This window comes from Rhinolophus ferrumequinum, chromosome 21 (genome assembly GCF_004115265.2).
Source record: "Rhinolophus ferrumequinum isolate MPI-CBG mRhiFer1 chromosome 21, mRhiFer1_v1.p, whole genome shotgun sequence".
NCBI classification, from domain to species: domain Eukaryota; kingdom Metazoa; phylum Chordata; class Mammalia; order Chiroptera; family Rhinolophidae; genus Rhinolophus; species Rhinolophus ferrumequinum.
Window position 1 is genome coordinate 37178286 of NC_046304.1, and position 16005 is coordinate 37194290.

General features: G+C 42.4%; 1 protein-coding gene across 1 annotated transcript; it reads right to left on the reverse strand.

Annotated features, from left to right (window-relative positions):
- Nucleotides 1-374: 374 nt before the first annotated feature.
- On the reverse strand, nucleotides 375-13930 carry KRT23 (keratin 23). Its single transcript, XM_033089097.1, has 8 exons — nucleotides 13467-13930; nucleotides 8794-8876; nucleotides 7535-7691; nucleotides 6297-6458; nucleotides 6088-6210; nucleotides 2839-3059; nucleotides 1994-2025; nucleotides 375-503 (listed from the first exon to the last, which is right to left on the reverse strand). The coding sequence occupies exons 1-8, from the start codon at nucleotides 13860-13862 to the stop codon at nucleotides 409-411; spliced, it is 1269 nt and encodes a 422-aa protein (XP_032944988.1). The 5' UTR covers nucleotides 13863-13930; the 3' UTR covers nucleotides 375-408.
- Between the last annotated feature and the right edge of the window lie 2075 nt (nucleotides 13931-16005).

The window sequence follows — 16005 nt, forward strand, 5'->3', positions numbered from 1 at the left end:
GCCCAGAGTTTGGATGCTGTGGACATTAAGGTCCCTCTGGATCTTTCGTGGATAGTGCTCTTATTAGGAGGAGATCTTGAGGTCTTATCTTGCCTTATGGTATAAAAAAGACATTGATGCAGCTGGTGTGGTTTTATTGGCTACAAAACAGATATACAATGATGGGAATCAAAAGACTGTAGCAGGAAAATAGAGCTTTAAGCTCCTGGACTCATACTTGGATTCAGAAAGTGCAGCAGTGTACTAAGATCATTATGGAATGTCTGGTGAGATTGTTATAGAGGAAAAAAAAGTTACTGAGTTTGCTAACTCCAAGGATACCTCTTTGGACTCACCCATTTGTGTCTGGGCAAGGACTTTCCATTGCGAAAAAGTAATTTTTACAACAGGCAGAAACTTTTATTGGTATCATGCACACTTTTGGATCTCATTCACTTGAGAATAAATTATTCTTCCATTGATGCTCTCCTGTGTGATGGCCTTGAGCTTTGGAGCTGCAGACGCTGAAAGAAAGAGCAATGAAGAGGTCACTGCCATGGTCCCTCCACCATCTGAACTGTATGTACTATTTTCAGTTCCCTGCTCTCAGCACCAGAAGGCTCTTTTTTGCCTTCCACAATGATCACTGAGCAATATGGTTCTCTCTGCTGGAATGAAAGGGGATCTCACCAGGGAAAGTTTTGCTCGCCTACCCTCCAGGAAATAAGGGTGTCTGAACAGTGTCATCTTGTAGAGGTCGTCCCAGGCATGCCTGAAGCAGCATCGAGTCTCTGACCGCAAGCACTCGAGGAGTCCTTTCTGCTTATGTGGGCTTTGTGGCACTTGCATCACAGATTCTTTGAGCTTGCAGGGCACTGAATGCCATTCTGGGCACCTCATTTTAAGATCTACAAAGCATGCCATGTGAGGGATGGGCGAGAAGCCAGTGATGTTTATTATGGTCACACTTTTCAAAGATATGACTTATTTGAATAGTGTTTTGTTGACATCAATCAACTGATTCTAAACGAGAGGGAAGAATTGAAACCATTAACAGAGATGCAGGGAGAACTTTGTTAAAATCAAACCTCTCCAACAGTAGGTTGGGCCACCCCATCAAGTAATGGGTTCCCCATTCCTGGACATGGGTGAGGAGAGGTGGAAGGACCATCTGTCGGGACCTGGCAGAGGGGTAGCAGTTAGACAGCTGTTCTGTGATAGTTACTCGAACTCTGATTCTCTGAATCCCTAATGCCTTAGGACCTTTTTACCACAAACGAATCAGAAAGTGCCCCTTGTCCCAGACTGGTTTCTTGGAACTTTTGTGAGATGGTAAAGGTAATCTGAGAAAATAGAGTTCCCAGATCAAAGATATTTGGGGACACTGGGTTTAACAAAGTAGAACTTTTGTTGTTTCTTTCTTTTTCTTGTTCCTTTTCTTCCCCACCCAGCACTTGTTCCATCTTTAATGTACTGAAACACAACATGGCTCTTTGCGAAGAGGAGAAGGGTACAGTCTTCCCAGCCATATCTGGCCATAGAACACATTGTTCATATTAGGTTGGTGCAAAAGATTAATTGCGGTTTTTGCAATTTTTTAACCTTTTAAACCCCAATAACTTTTGCACCAACCTAATAATAGACAATTTAAATCTCATGGGACAGTAGTGCTCAACAGAATATAGTTTGGGAACTTATGTGAAACCATTTCCTTGTAATTTCCTAGGAGTTTAGTAAACAGATTCTGTTTACCATAATAGAGATATAATATTAGTGATTATTTTTATCTACTGCTTGCAAAGCGCTTTCATATATATTGTTGAAGACAACATTGAGAGCTCCCTTTGTTCTGTATTACCTAATTTGTTAATTCAAAATTCCTGGCCATTTGGGAGTAAAAGAAAAATTAAACACTGGCCATTTGGGAGTACACTAAGATTATGAGTAATACAGAAGGGATAAATATGCTGATTTAAAAAAAAATAGATTGAAACAATGAAAGACAGTTTTTTACCTTTCACGCTCAGCTTAGATTCTTCCATTGTCCTATAAAAGTGATAAAAAATTAAAGCTCATTTTAGTTTTGGCAACAATCAAAAAAAAAAAACTTCTCAAGATGACCTTACTTCCTTTGCCTGCTTGTAAATTCATAACTCTTTAATGAGGATAATTGTCTGAGCTTTGTAGTCTCAAGGTCATGAGTTCAGGAGAGAACCCTCCTGGGTCCAGAAAGCAGTGAATGGGCCTCTCACTAACCCAGGTTTCTTCCCCCAGCAGGGTCCTTTCTAGTGTGTGGATCTGAAGTCCCTAACTGCCCCTCCCCCGCCCCACCCCAGACTATTTACAGTTTGGTCCTATAACTATTTATGGATTTTAAAAAAAACTTCTAACCCTTTCTCTTAGGTCATAAAATGTAGGCGCCCCCTTTTCGTGGCCGGTTATTGTTATTTCCCGAGGTGATCAGAAATAACAGCCTGAAAATCTAGATACCTCAATCTTTTATGAATCTGCTGTTAGGCTAAAACATTCCCTCAGCCATCCTTTGTTTGGAGCCAAAATGGTGTGCATTCCCCCTGGGAAACACTAGAGCTAAACCTTCTTAGTGTTTCTTTCTGGACATTTTAATAATATTAATTTTAGCTGTTGACCTCAAATCTCTGTGTCCTGGAAGTAATACCTGATTAATTCACACTGGCTGCTTCATGAACTACAACCTGATCTAAGTATCTTTGGGAGAAATTCAACAGAAACCTTTTTGCTCTCGAGTGATGCTTGCTAACAGAACCTTAGGGTCCATGAAGGCAAACGTGGGAGCCGCCTGCCCTTTTCATCCTCCCTCCCCTGACCCTTCTGCCTTACCCCTGGCTCTCTCCCTCCAGGAGCTGGCGGTAGGTGGCGATTTCCTTCTCTAGGTGGATTTTGATGCCCAGCAGGACCTTGTATTCGCTGTTCTGACGCTCCAGGTCATGGCGGAGCTGTCGCAGTTCCTCCTCGTAGTGGGAGATGGTCTGTTGCATGTCCTGGAGCCGGCAGGAGTTCCGGGACTGCGTCTCTGATAGCATGTTTTCTAAAGCAGATTTCTGAAAGAGGAAACACTATGTCTAACATTAATGGACTGATGGCTTGATTGATTCAATAATGTGTGCTTGTGGAGTAGTTAGAATACGCTGACCCCTCTGCTAGGTGTCCTGGTGGCTGCTGGGGATGCGAAGACGAGAAGTGGGCTGACTTACAGGTGTGGGGCTTGGGTGGTCAGGAGTTGAGCAGGGGCTGGACTCTGGAAGTGCATTTTTCTGGGCATAAAACCTTCGTGTCGGGGTTCTCTTGGCAACTCTCCTGCAGTCCTGTCGTCTTTATTGTTTACGCTTCGTATTCTGGATTGGGCACATGGCGCCCGCCCTGACCTGCTCCTTACCTCCTTAGGCTGACCTCTGTCTCTGGCCAGATTGGAAACTCCTAGAGAGAAACAGCAGCTGGGACTGCCGTCTCTGTGTCTTCAGAGAAGGGTCTTAAGTAGGGATGCCAAATAAAATAAAGGCACCTATTAAATTCGAATTTCAAATGTGCAATGAGTAATTTTTTAGTACAAGTATGTCCCAAGTATTGCTCCAGTATTGCATGGGACATACTTATAGCAAGAACGCCCTGTTGTTTATCTGAAATTCAAATTTAACCGAGTGTCTATTTTAATTTGGTAAATCTGGCAACCTTCATCACAAGCAATACTTTTTGATTATGACAATGGTAACAAATTGTCATTGCTGAGGAAATTCTAAAAGCTGCAAAATGAAGTTGTTGGCCTAGGATACAGAGAACTGAGTTCAAATCCCAGTTGTGTTTGGATTTACCACCCACCTGCTTTTGGGGAGCACATAACTTGAACCTCAAAGAGGAACTCATAACTGTGCTGGATGGATCCCTCGCTTTATCACGGCTGCTGATGCTCGTTTAATGCTTCTCGGTCGTTAAACCACGTGTCCCGGGTCTAATCACTCCTGTTCTCCCCGAGGGCTGTTTCATTCCTTTCCTCTGTCCTCAAACCTCCCTTCTCCCCCCATCCTTTCTCTCAGCCTTGCTTCATATGTCCCCAAGGAAATGAAAGCAGTTAGGAGAGACCCCACCATCACTTCCATCCGCATCCGTGGCTCTGTGTCCAGGTGCTCATTTCCCTCCTGTTATTATACACGAGCGTCTGTGCTCCTGTCATCTCCACATTGCCTGTCTCTTGTGTCATCAGTGTTCTCTCTACTAGGTGATTCCCACCAGATTTCAAATACAGAGGGTGCCCCCAAAATATACACACATTTTAAGAAAGGAAAAATCTGTATTAAAATTGTAATACTCAATATATACCGATAACAAAAGAATACAAGTTACGTTTGACTTCTGCAATTACAAGAGGTGCTCAAAGTGGTTACCATCAGCGTAATTTTAATACAGTTTTTTCCTTTCTTAGAATGTGTATACATTTTTCTGGCACCCTCTGTAGAATAATTTCTCCCACCTTAAAATTTTTCTCTCTTAAACCCGTATCTACCTTCAACTATCATCCAACTTCTCTGCTCTCCTTCATTTGCAGTAAAACTCCTCAAAGAGTTGTCTGTACCTGCTGTTTCAAATTCCTCTTGACCTCCCTCCAAGGGTCAAGGCTACACGATCTGGCTCCATTGCTACCCCATGGCCTCCCCTGTTCTCCCCTCCCCACTCCCTTTCCTCCTCTGCTCTTCTCTCCCCTCCCCTCCCCTCCCCTCCCCTCCCCTCCCCTCCCCTCCGTTTTCCTTCCTTCTTCCCTCCCTTTTGTTCACTCACTGAGGTCACATTGGCTTCCCTTTGTTCCTCTAACCCAGTGGACACACCTGTGCCTCAGAGCTTTTGCATTTGCTCTTCCCTCCACCTGGAGCCCCCTCCCCATAGCCACAGAATGCACCTCCTTAACCACATTTTGGTTTTTGCTCAGCTGTCACCTTAACAGTAAAACCTTTCCTGACCATCTTTTAAAATGGCAGCATTTCACCCTGGTATGGCTTACCTCCCTCCCCTGCTTCATTTTTTTTTTTTTGAGCACTTTTCTCCATCTAATGTATATTTGGATGATTTGTGCATTCATTGTCTATCATCCTCGGTAGAATATAAAAGCATTTATTATCGAATCCTTAATGCTTAGAATAGTGTCAGACAGTAGAATGCATGAAAACGGGTATGAGTGCCTTGCTGACCTTGCAGGATTGTGGTGAAGTCCTGTATGTTAAAATGTTTCGAAAGCTGTAAAACACTGTAATTATTTCTGCGTGCATTATCACCTTGACAGTGCAGATTTTAAATATCTGCTCATCATCACCGATTCCTAAAACCTAACAGTAATTTACCGTGTGTGCCTGCAACAAAATGAACTAATAATTTCTCCCCAAAACCAAAGGTAGAGGAGCACTCAGGAATGATACTGGTGAATGATTAGAAGATTCAGATTGACTTCACTTAATGAATTTTGAGTGCTTATGACACTCACGCATAGCACTTCACTAAAAACCTTGAAGATTATAGAAATGAATGAGACGTAAGAACTTACAGTTTGTTGGCTGATAAGACATTCGTAATCAATAGAGCAGTACTTTGGAGTCAGCCAGGCCTGGATTTGCCACCAATTCATGTGGGCACCAGAATTTTTCTCTATGCGGTTTTGGGGAACAGCCTGGTTGTAAGTGGGGAGAGCCCTGATAGAGATTATGGGAGTTTAGAGCTGCCCTGCCCCCCAAATACCTTGTAGCTCCATCACCGACCACTTAGCTGTGTGACTGTGGCCAATTTACTCCATTGTTTGGAACTTTGGTTTCCTCATCTCTAAAGTAGGGACACCAAGATCTACCCGGAAAGGTTAATGTGAGGGTTAATGACGTTTAAATATAATGACCCCCCTAGCACACCATCTGGTGCAATGCGGGCACTCAACAAGTGACAGCTCGTATTATCATTCTCACGATGACCGATTCGGATGGAAAGGGAGAAGTGAGAGATGTCCCGGGGAGCTGGGGTGTTGGGCCCACGAGAGAGAACAGGAAGGCTTTGTGGAGGAGGTGACACCTGACTCAGGTTCTCCTCGCTCAGACTCACCCTGTTGTACTGTGTCTGTAGGTCAATCTCCAGGGCCTGGAAAGTGCGCTTCAACTCATGGATGTTACTTTGGCTGCTCTGAACAGCTGTGGGACTGGCCCCCTCCTGGGCCGTGGCCATTGACTGTGAGACCAAGCAAAGAGCAGGGGCGTTGGCATCGGGCCCCGTGGAAATGGAACCTTTGGGAAGTGTGGGCACCTTGCTTTTACCTTCTCTTTATACCAAGCATCCAAGTCTTGGTGCTTCTTCTTTATCATAAACTCGTATTCCTGCCTCATGTCCTCCAGGGCCTTAATCAGATCTTCCCCCGGGGACGTATCCACCTTCACGTTGACCTTGAAGTCGTTTGGCACATGATGTTCCTCCATTTCCTGTTTAATCACAAAGAAAGAAAATGAATTGGCTGAGACAATCAGAAAGAAGTGTGTTGATTGGCAACAGTGAATGGATCTTTTAAACATCCAGCTTATGTGGTTGCTACTCGTTCACTGGTTTGGTTTGGCTTCTCAGTTATTACTTGTTGATGACAAAACATTATGTGATGTTTTTCCCTCTTATACTTTTACAAAATAAAGAATAGCACCAGACGGGAAATACAATGGCCTTTATGATTACTGACTTAATCCCTGGTGAAAATGTTTCAGCAAGAATTATGTTTGCATAGCGTGTAAAGTACTCGTCAGTCAATTTTCGTGGGTGAAGCAATGACATCACTAAGCAGTTGAGCATTTCAGGTTACAGACCAAAGCTTGGGGGAAGTAGTTCAGTAACCCAAAGCCAAAAGGTGTAGAAGCTTTTAAAATCTCTTCAGTGTGTTATAATGGGCTCTGTAGGACTGACACCCATAGGATATCATGAAAACCAAGAAACCAAAGGAGAGGTTGAATTAACAGTCCTTGTCTAACCAGCTGTTCAGAAACCGAGGCTCTTCGATGTTCATAAGCAATTTTGTTTGCCTAAAATAAGGATCATTTTTTCTATCATGTTATCAAGTCTCAGGGACTTTAGATAGATGGTAATGTTTTGAAAGTTGGATAAATGTTTCCAGAAATTAGGATTCTTCATTTTTGCCACTACATAGTCATATTTACCTTGGTCAGTGGCAGATTCTCTTTACTCTATTGTCCCTCAATTTGCTGCACCTTGGGTCAAAGAAGGAAGTTCATTCTCACACATTTATTCTTCCAGTATCATGTTAACAAACAAATCTAGGTAAGCACTGTGTATTAAAATTGTTGACCAGTCCATTGTTAATTGTGATTGTGTTTTGGCTGTTGTATTGGACATTTAAGTAGATAACCTTGAAATTGGAAAGATTCGATGTTTATGTGTTCCCTTATGATTATTTAGGTTGAAGGACAATAGCACTGGCATAGAGGGGGTTTCTTCTGTAGCTACTGAAATGTGTAAATGAAGAGCTGTGCTGGTGACTCCCGGGGAGTCCTACCTTCTCATGGCGCTTTTTCATGAGGATGAGCTCTTTCCTCATCCCCTCGACATCCTGTTCCAGGTCTGTTGTGATAATGGTCAGATCATCCAAGGTCTTTCGGAGACCCTCAACCTCAATTTCCAAGTCTCTCTTGAAGGAGTGCTCATTTTCATACCTTTGGTTAGAAGGAGGGAAAAGTACACCTGTTGTTGGAAAGCGTGATCTTTGTCAGGACTCACCTTGGTTTAGAGGGGAATCTCTTACTCTTAGGTTTAATGGGAGCAAATTAATCCATGCTGTGTGTTCTTTGTATGTCTGCTTCATGCATGTCTTTCTGTGATGATGACTCAATGTTATTTTTTCTACAGTTAGAGAGAATAAAATATTAAACAACCACATGCCCATCACCTAGATTTGGCAAGCATTACCATTTTGCCATATTTACTTCATCTGTATTCCATTTTGTATTTTAAAGTAAATAACACACATTGTGACATTTCATCCCTAACTACTTCAGAATGCATCTTTTAAGAAAAAGATATTTAGGGCCGGCCCGGTGTCTCAGGTGGTTAGAGCTCCATGCTCCTAACTCCGAAGGCTGCCGGTTCGATTCCCACATGGGCCAGTGGGCTCTCAACCACAAGGTTGCCAGTTCAATTCCTCGAGTCCCACAAGGGATGGTGGGCAGCGCCCCCTGCAACTAAGATTGAACACGGCACCTTGAACTGAGCTGCCGCTGAGCTCCCGGATGGCCCAGTTGGTTGGAGCGCGAACTCTCAACAACAAGGTTGCCGGTTCAACTCCCACAAGGGATGGTGGGCTGTGCCCCCTGCAACTAGCAACAGCAACTGGACCTGGAGCTGAGCTGCGCCCGACACAACTAAGACTGAAAGGACAACAACTTGACTTGGAAAAAAAGTCCTGGAGGTACACACTGTTCCCCAATGAAGTCCTGTTCCCCTTCCCCAATAAAAAAAAAAAAAGTCTTTAAAAAAAAGAAAGAAAAATATATTTTAAAAAATAAGCATAATAACATTATCATACCCCCAAAATGAACAATAATTTTTTAACATGTAATTCTTGGTTCATATTCAAAGTTCGTTACACCAAAGAGAGTGTTTTGTATCCGGTTTAAGTATATTTTAGTAAGATTTTGTATGTGGGTAATGATGAAATAAATTTTCCTTCTGCAAAACAAAAACAAAAGCAACCCAAATAAAACAACCCCCCTTCCCCCCCTCGCCCCCCCCCACACACACTGTGAAGAAGGAACTTACTTGAGGTTGAAGTCGTCCACCGCCATCCTGGCATTGTCAATGAGAAGAATGATCTGGGCATTGCTCAGCTTACCATTCATTACCTGTAAAACATGTGAAGAGTCATTTCAGTGGGACACACTGCACAGAAAAGCTTCATTTCTGCCCTCCTGGGGCATACACCCACCTAGTCACCTGGGTGTATGACTTGTATAACTTCTTCTGGCAGCGGAACAATGAATAATCAAATCAAGCAATATTTACTGAGCACCTACTATGTGCAAAGCAGAAGACTGTATTTGTTGTAAGGATATGCCTGCACTGTCTTTTTTTACATGGAGTTTTGACAGGCCGGGGCTGATGCAAATGCTGAAAGAATGATACAGGAAAGGGAAAGAGAGTAATTGTTCAAAATGCCTTCAACTTTCGAGTACTATGAATGTATCTTAGTGTTTTGCTTAAGCTCATCCACATCTTGAGATGTTAAAAGTGGTTTAGGTTCTGATCCTTTTCTTATTGTGCATATTAGTTTGGTGCCCTTAAAATGCAATAATTATTTTAGATTCTTCCTGCGATAGCATTCGTGTTTCTGATCAGTATCACTGATACAAAGTATTACTGACGTTAGTTTATCAAACTAATTTTCAATGTATTTTACAGTACATTTAAACTAATTTGAAATGTATTTTATAATAGTCATCACATACCATAAATATTTTTGTCCAAAGAGACTGTAGTCATATACATAACTTATAGGGATGTGTATTTGTTTGTAAATTATTCCATGAGGAGAATGCTCCAATTACAGCTATTAAAATATTAACTGAAATAATTCTTTACCGTCTAATGAAGCAGCTTAATAAACTTTAACTATGTTAAAACCTCTAGTTAAAGACTTTCACTAGATATCTTTTAAAAGAAAACTATTATTGAAAATGTCTAGCTGAGCAGTTGTGTATACATGTGATTTGTAAATACTTCCTGGTAGTTGTAATCAGAGAAATAGTGCACATTTGATATATGTCACTGTCTTCAGAAAAATTGGGTGGAAGATGTCTTAGTGTCAAAAGTATAATAATACTTTTGTGCCATATACTGTGCTGACCTAGGAACTGGAAGATTTTCCTTTTACTTCTTGTTGTGAACTTGGGTGTGAACTTGGGTCAGTCTCTCTACCACCTGGGCTTCAATTTCTTTATCCGCTAAATAAGGAGTTTGTACTAAAAACAGGTGGCCCGAGAGCTCCTAGCTCCGAACTTCTGTAACTTAGTTGGAACCAGAGACTCCTGTGACATTCCCTTGTATTTATACAGATAATTCCTTTATTTAGAAAGCATTTTCATAGGACAAAGCTATACCTCAATACAAAGGCACCTTTGAAAAATCTGTTCCTATTTAAAGCTCCATTGATTCCATGGAATTCGGTATCATGAATGCACAATAGCAGAACTCAGAAGTGCTAATAATACTGGGTCTTGGACTCAAAGAGCAGGGCCGGGGATCTTGCTCAACATTCATTTGTTGAGTGAGATTGCTGAGTGTCAGTTTCTCCATCCATAAAATGGCAATAATAGTAATAAGAATAATAATTATAACCTCTTCTCAAAGAGTTCTGAGAATTAGAAGAGATTAAATAAAATAATGGTGTAACATAGTATATTCTGGGCATACTTTAGACACTCTGAAAAATTAGTTTGAAACTAAATTAGTTCAGAAAAATGTTCTTTAAAATCTTGCACTTTTGTAACTAGAGCCAATGTCTGCTTTGGACAAATCCCAGGATTTATATGTTGAGATGCAACAACTTTGTTTGTGGTGGAGCTACTCAGGCTGGCTGACCCTGCCTTTGGTGGATTCCCAATGGTACTATGGATACTTCCCTTGTTCTAAAATAGGATTCTGTAGGTATTTCCTTGTCTTCCCTCTATGGTGCTTCTTAGGGACTTTCTTACCAAATGCTTTTCCCACCAGGCTCTTTATCCTTTGCGTTTCTAAGCTCATGGGAAATAAAAGTAGCTCCATCCCAAAAGGCCTGGGGATCCCTAGGGTTAGCCTTAGTTGTGCACTGAGGTGTGGAGTGACATCCAAAGAAACCATGAACTATATACTCCACAGAATGAAAACATCAAAAATGTCACCCGTGGGCTAATTGGGCTTTCCTGAGTTGAATTGATAATTTATCCATTGCAAAGCCCATGTCAAAATTCTGATTTCCCAGCCAGCATTGTCATAGTACATGTGTGTTAAGTTCTGAAATGCACTTGACATAGAGCACATTTAAAAACCCAAACTATTTCCCCCTGTTTGGGTTACCTGATAGAATATTATGATACAGCCATTATTTCTGAGACATCCAGTAACGAATGGATGAAGATGGATTGAGAAATAACGTGTGAGGCATAGGTTTTACATTGTGTGTTATGATTAATCATCTGGATTCTCCCCAGGGCCCTGAGTTAATTCTTTTTAAAAAATCTAGTTGGTGTATTAGTGCAGTGTCATTGCTCCAGGCTGTGTAATCTCCTACCAGAGAGAGGAAAATAGATTCTTTTTAAAAATGTAAACCAAAATGCCAAATACAGTTCTATTACAAGCTATACTAATATCCGTCTATGTCCACCTCTGTGTTTCAAAAAGACTGGATTAACTTTTGAACTCAGTTTCTTATAGACTTTTTGAGTAGCATTTAATATCCCTAAAGAAGAGCGGGAGAATGCTTGTATTTACTGAGAATATTTCCTGAAGGCCCGGGAAGGGCTCAGCCGCAAGTAGTTGTGGGTTGTCTTTTGGCCTCTGTTTTCTCACCTGCAAATGGGGGAGATTGGGATACATAGACAACCTCAACTTCCAAGAGTTGTTTACTTCTAACATAGAGAAACTGTAACAACTGAGGTAAGAAATCCAGAAAAGAGCTGAATTCGAAGCTGAGGAAGCTTCCTATTTAATGTCTGAACCCAGAATCTGTGGCCACCTGGAGCATGGGCAAGTTTATGGGTTGTTTACATGCCCTCGTCGTTGGCCCCACTCACTTTTCTCAACTCTGCTTTGGAGATTTTAGGCAACCACTTGGTCTCAATCTGCTCATCTATGTATATATTAGGGGTAAAAACACTTGCTTCACAGAATGAGTAATGTGTATGAAAGATTTGTTGTTTAATTAACAATGCAAATGTAATACATTATCTTTATCAATAAACACTATCATGGTTGTACGAGGTAGGCTAGTCAGCACCATACCACATGGAAATCAAGGCCATCAGAAACAGACCTGGCTTAGAATCCCACCTCTGCCTCTTGTGGTACCTTTGGATGGCTATTTCACTTTTATGAGCTTCGGTTTTTTTCCAGGGTTGTTGTGAGAATTAAATCAGATGGTATAGAACATTCGCATCATTGCAGAAAGCTTTGGGACAACACTGAGAAGTGTGTCAAATACCCAGCACGATGCCTGGCATACAACAAGTGCTCAATAAATGTTTCCCTCCTTTTTCTCTCTTTGCCGCCTTCTCTCTGCTGTCAGATAATACATTATTTGACCAGGTCTAACCTCACCTCACATTTCTTTTGGGAGTTATGTTCTCAGTTGTCCGTTTGCAAAAATCTTCTATTCTCTCTATTCTAAAACCAAAGCAACTTTATTAATGAAAAAATATGGTGAGGATTGTTGAGTCACCTTGTTTTTTTTTGTAAAGACAACCATGTACTATATAGTTAAGGTAATTACACAGTCAGTTATTAGGTTGATTATTCAATAATTAGGGTTTATTATGAAGACAGATTTATATTATCTTGATTGGTCCTTCCTACATTCAAGTAAGGATGACTAAGTGTTGAGAAGTAGAAATATTGGAAACCTGTGATGCCCTTTCTACGACAGGTTAAATCAAGATCTTGCAGGAAATTTTCTGGGACTGCTTTACATAAAAGGGAGGTTATGTAGCATTAAGAAACAACCTATGAGATTACTGGATTCCCCTGCTTCTAGACAATGTTATGAGATGTCCCAGAAGGTATATAAGCTTAGCTTTTTAAATATTTGGTTGGAAAGTTCCTTATTTTTAAAGAAATCTCCATAACTCATCCTAACTCTAAGACTCCAAATATTGTGTTCATTTTATTATGTTTTTCTAGCAATATGCCATTTTCAGAACCGTGAACATCTAGAACTCAGAACTTCGAGTAGCCCCCAAGAGGAAATATCCAGGGATGTCACAATGATTTATCTGCTAGTGGAGTGACAGCTTTTAGGTGTGATCTCCAACATAGTATAACTCAGCCTCTCTTTGCTGGATAATCACACTCTTGCCAGTTCTTTAAGGTGGAGCAGAACTGATGTAACTAGAAAGTAACTAAGTGCTCTTGTGCCTTGTATACTGAATGTGAGGAATGCATACCAGCCCTTGTCATTCCTGTGACATCGTTGGATCATAAGTGACACTGAGCAGCAGCTGGTTGTCTTAGATTTTTTAGATTTTCCACATCATTTATGTACAGAAGATTGAATAAGCAAAACAGACTTTCCCAAGTCCAAATTTAAGGTATGATGAGGAAATATCCTCAAATACCTTTGTTCACAATTACTTTAAGCTCTTTGGCCATTTTCCTGGAAACTGTCTTTCATACTAATTTCTCCTCCCAAGGGTTCCCTGGAAATGCAGCCCCCTCTCGAGTTCCAGGGTCACCCAAGATCTTACCTGCTCCTGCAGGCTTTTGATGTTTTCCTCGTATTGGGAGTAATCTCTCTTGCTGCTGAGATCTCTCTGCTGATGCCATTTTAGAATGCGACTTTCGAGCTTCGTGTTAGCCTCCTCCAGGGTGCGCACCTTCTCCAGGTAGGAGGCCAGGCGGTCATTGAGGTTCTGCATGGTCACCTTCCCATTTCCACCTAGGAGGGAACTGCCTCTTCCAGACCCCCAAGACCCTCCAGGGGACAGGCAGCTTGGTGAGGTGACAGAAAGGGAGATGTGGACACCCCCTTCACCCCCATGGACACTAGGAGCCCGGGGGAAGCTCCCTGGCCGGCGCCAGCTGCCTCCTGTGCCAAGGAGGGAGCCGGAGGGGGTCTGGCTGAAACTCTGTCTGGAGTTCATGGTCCCATCTGTGTGTAGGGCAGGGCCGGCTCTGCTCTGCTCCCTGGCACCGCAGAACTAAGCCGCCCCAGACTGCCCTGGATGGTTTTATGCCCTTTGCTGTGGGAGTTTCCTTCTCTGACAACTGTACCAACAAGATCGTATCATTGTGCAACATGTGTTTCCTCTTGGTCAATCTCGAAGTGCCCCGGGCCTTCACACACGTTGTTGTTGTTTAGAGCCACGTCGATAGACCAGTTTGTTTCTCCCTTCCAGTTGTAACCCGGAGGTGTGGCCCACGACATTAGGTGGGTATTAATCTCAGGTGTCTGTCTAATCTTTCCAGGGAGTTTTTCCATTGATCCGAAAAGGGTCAGATTAAAGTCCACAAAAATGTTATTTGGTGTAGCATAGATTTCCTTTTGAAAAGTAGACATTAAACACACAGACACACATTCCCCGCTCCCCCCAAATAAACAAATCCCAGCTCTAAAGCAATGGTGGGAGAGACTCCCAAGGGATGAAACAGATCAGAACAGAATCTTAGGTCCCAGAATAAAAATATTCGTGCTGAGGAAATGGAGAATGTTCTGAGCATCTGATGCCTTTGTGGCTGTCACTGTTTGATGGAAAGTAATTTCAAAGGAATCATTCTTAAGAACAAACCCTCAATTATAATTAATTAATAAATGGCTGAGCCTTCCACTTCCAAGGTGCCTTTCATCCCTAGCACACCTCAAAAGCAAACAACCCTGACCTGCGCTCAGGACTTCCCTTGGCCCCCGGAAGGAGTGCGGCCTTGGTTAACTGGCCAGCCGCCCGCCCGCCTGAACCCTGGAAAGGCTGGGCTCTGTGGGTCGGTGACCTGCAGAGGGCACGGAGGAAAACAGGAAATGTGCCATGGATCATCTAATGTGCTTGATGAATTTTATGCTTCATCTGCCAAGGTAAAGGTTAAGAATGAATAAAGAAATCGTCTGGGCTGTGGAGCCACGTGCTGGTTACTGGTAATTAGATTTAAAGGGGACTTAGAAATAAACTGGGTGCCGTGGAAGGGACTTCCGTTCTTTGTTCCAAGCCACTCATTTTACAGTGGAGAAAAACTTAGGCCTGTAGTAGGAGTGTGGCAGAGGACAGATGGAGGATTAGTGGCAAAGCCAGGATGGGATTCTTTCGGCCACGTGACACTGTTATCACTGAGTTGAATCTTGACAGAGCGCAGTACAACACTTCTTGTTCATCATGGTGACCATGGGACTTCCCAGTTTACATAGCCCTTTGATATTCTTTATTTAATTCACACAACTCTTGATGTAGCCAGGAAGGGTTATTGTTCCCATTTTACAGATAAAGAATCAGGGACTCATGGAGGTGAATGGTTCAGAGCTGATTTGCATGGGCAATGTAATTCAAAGTGTGAATTTGTAGATGTCATTGGCCTGGGTCTCTGCGTTACCACGCGTGGAAAGTCACTGCCTGCTGCCCAGGCCTGCTCCCCTGCCTTCAAGATGTAGTTCAAAGGTTATTTCCTTCAACATTCGTTTTCTAAATTGTCCTGCATGAGTCGGGTGCCCCTTCTATGAGGAAACCACCTCTTCTGGATCCCAAGATCTTCCAGAGGGGCAGACAGCTTGGTATCCTGACCCCACACCACATTCTTTCACGCACCACATTATACTGCATTTGTTACACTCCTCTGGGACTGCAGGCTTCTTGAAAGTAGGGATTATGTCTTTTATCTTTCAAGTGCCAAAGTCTGACTTCTTATAGGCATTTCATAAATGTGGTAACTCAATAATGAACTTTTTAGAGTCAGGATTTTAACTCAGGTCCTCTGGCACCATAACCTCCTGCCCCCTTTAGGATGTGAGTTGTAAAATCAGAGCGTAGAAAAAAGCTTCTCCCGGGGTGAACTAGCCAGCCACAAAGGCAAACTCGTCCCTAATGACAAATAAGATCACTAAAGCACACTCAGCTCTGCTTGTCCGCCCTGGCGAGGAAACCTTGCAAAAGTCCCTTCGTCTTTCCTCATCTCACTGTGTGCAAGACGGAAAATTTAGTCAAGACTAAAGGAAGCCTCGGGGCTGCTCAGAGGGAGTGCCCTTTTAATGTGTCTTTGGACACATTTCCTTCGTCTTTGGACAGGAGGTAAAAAACAAAAGGG

Coding starts and splice junctions, on each gene's coding strand:
- KRT23 (XM_033089097.1), bottom strand. CDS start 13,862: ATGAACTCCAGACAGAGTTTCAGCCAGACCCCCTCCGGCTCCCTCCTT. Junction 6,459..7,534: donor TGAAAAAGCGCCATGAGAAG/GTAGGACTCCCC, acceptor GTGATTAAACAG/GAAATGGAGGAACATCATGT. Junction 6,211..6,296: donor ATGCTTGGTATAAAGAGAAG/GTAAAAGCAAGG, acceptor TTGGTCTCACAG/TCAATGGCCACGGCCCAGGA.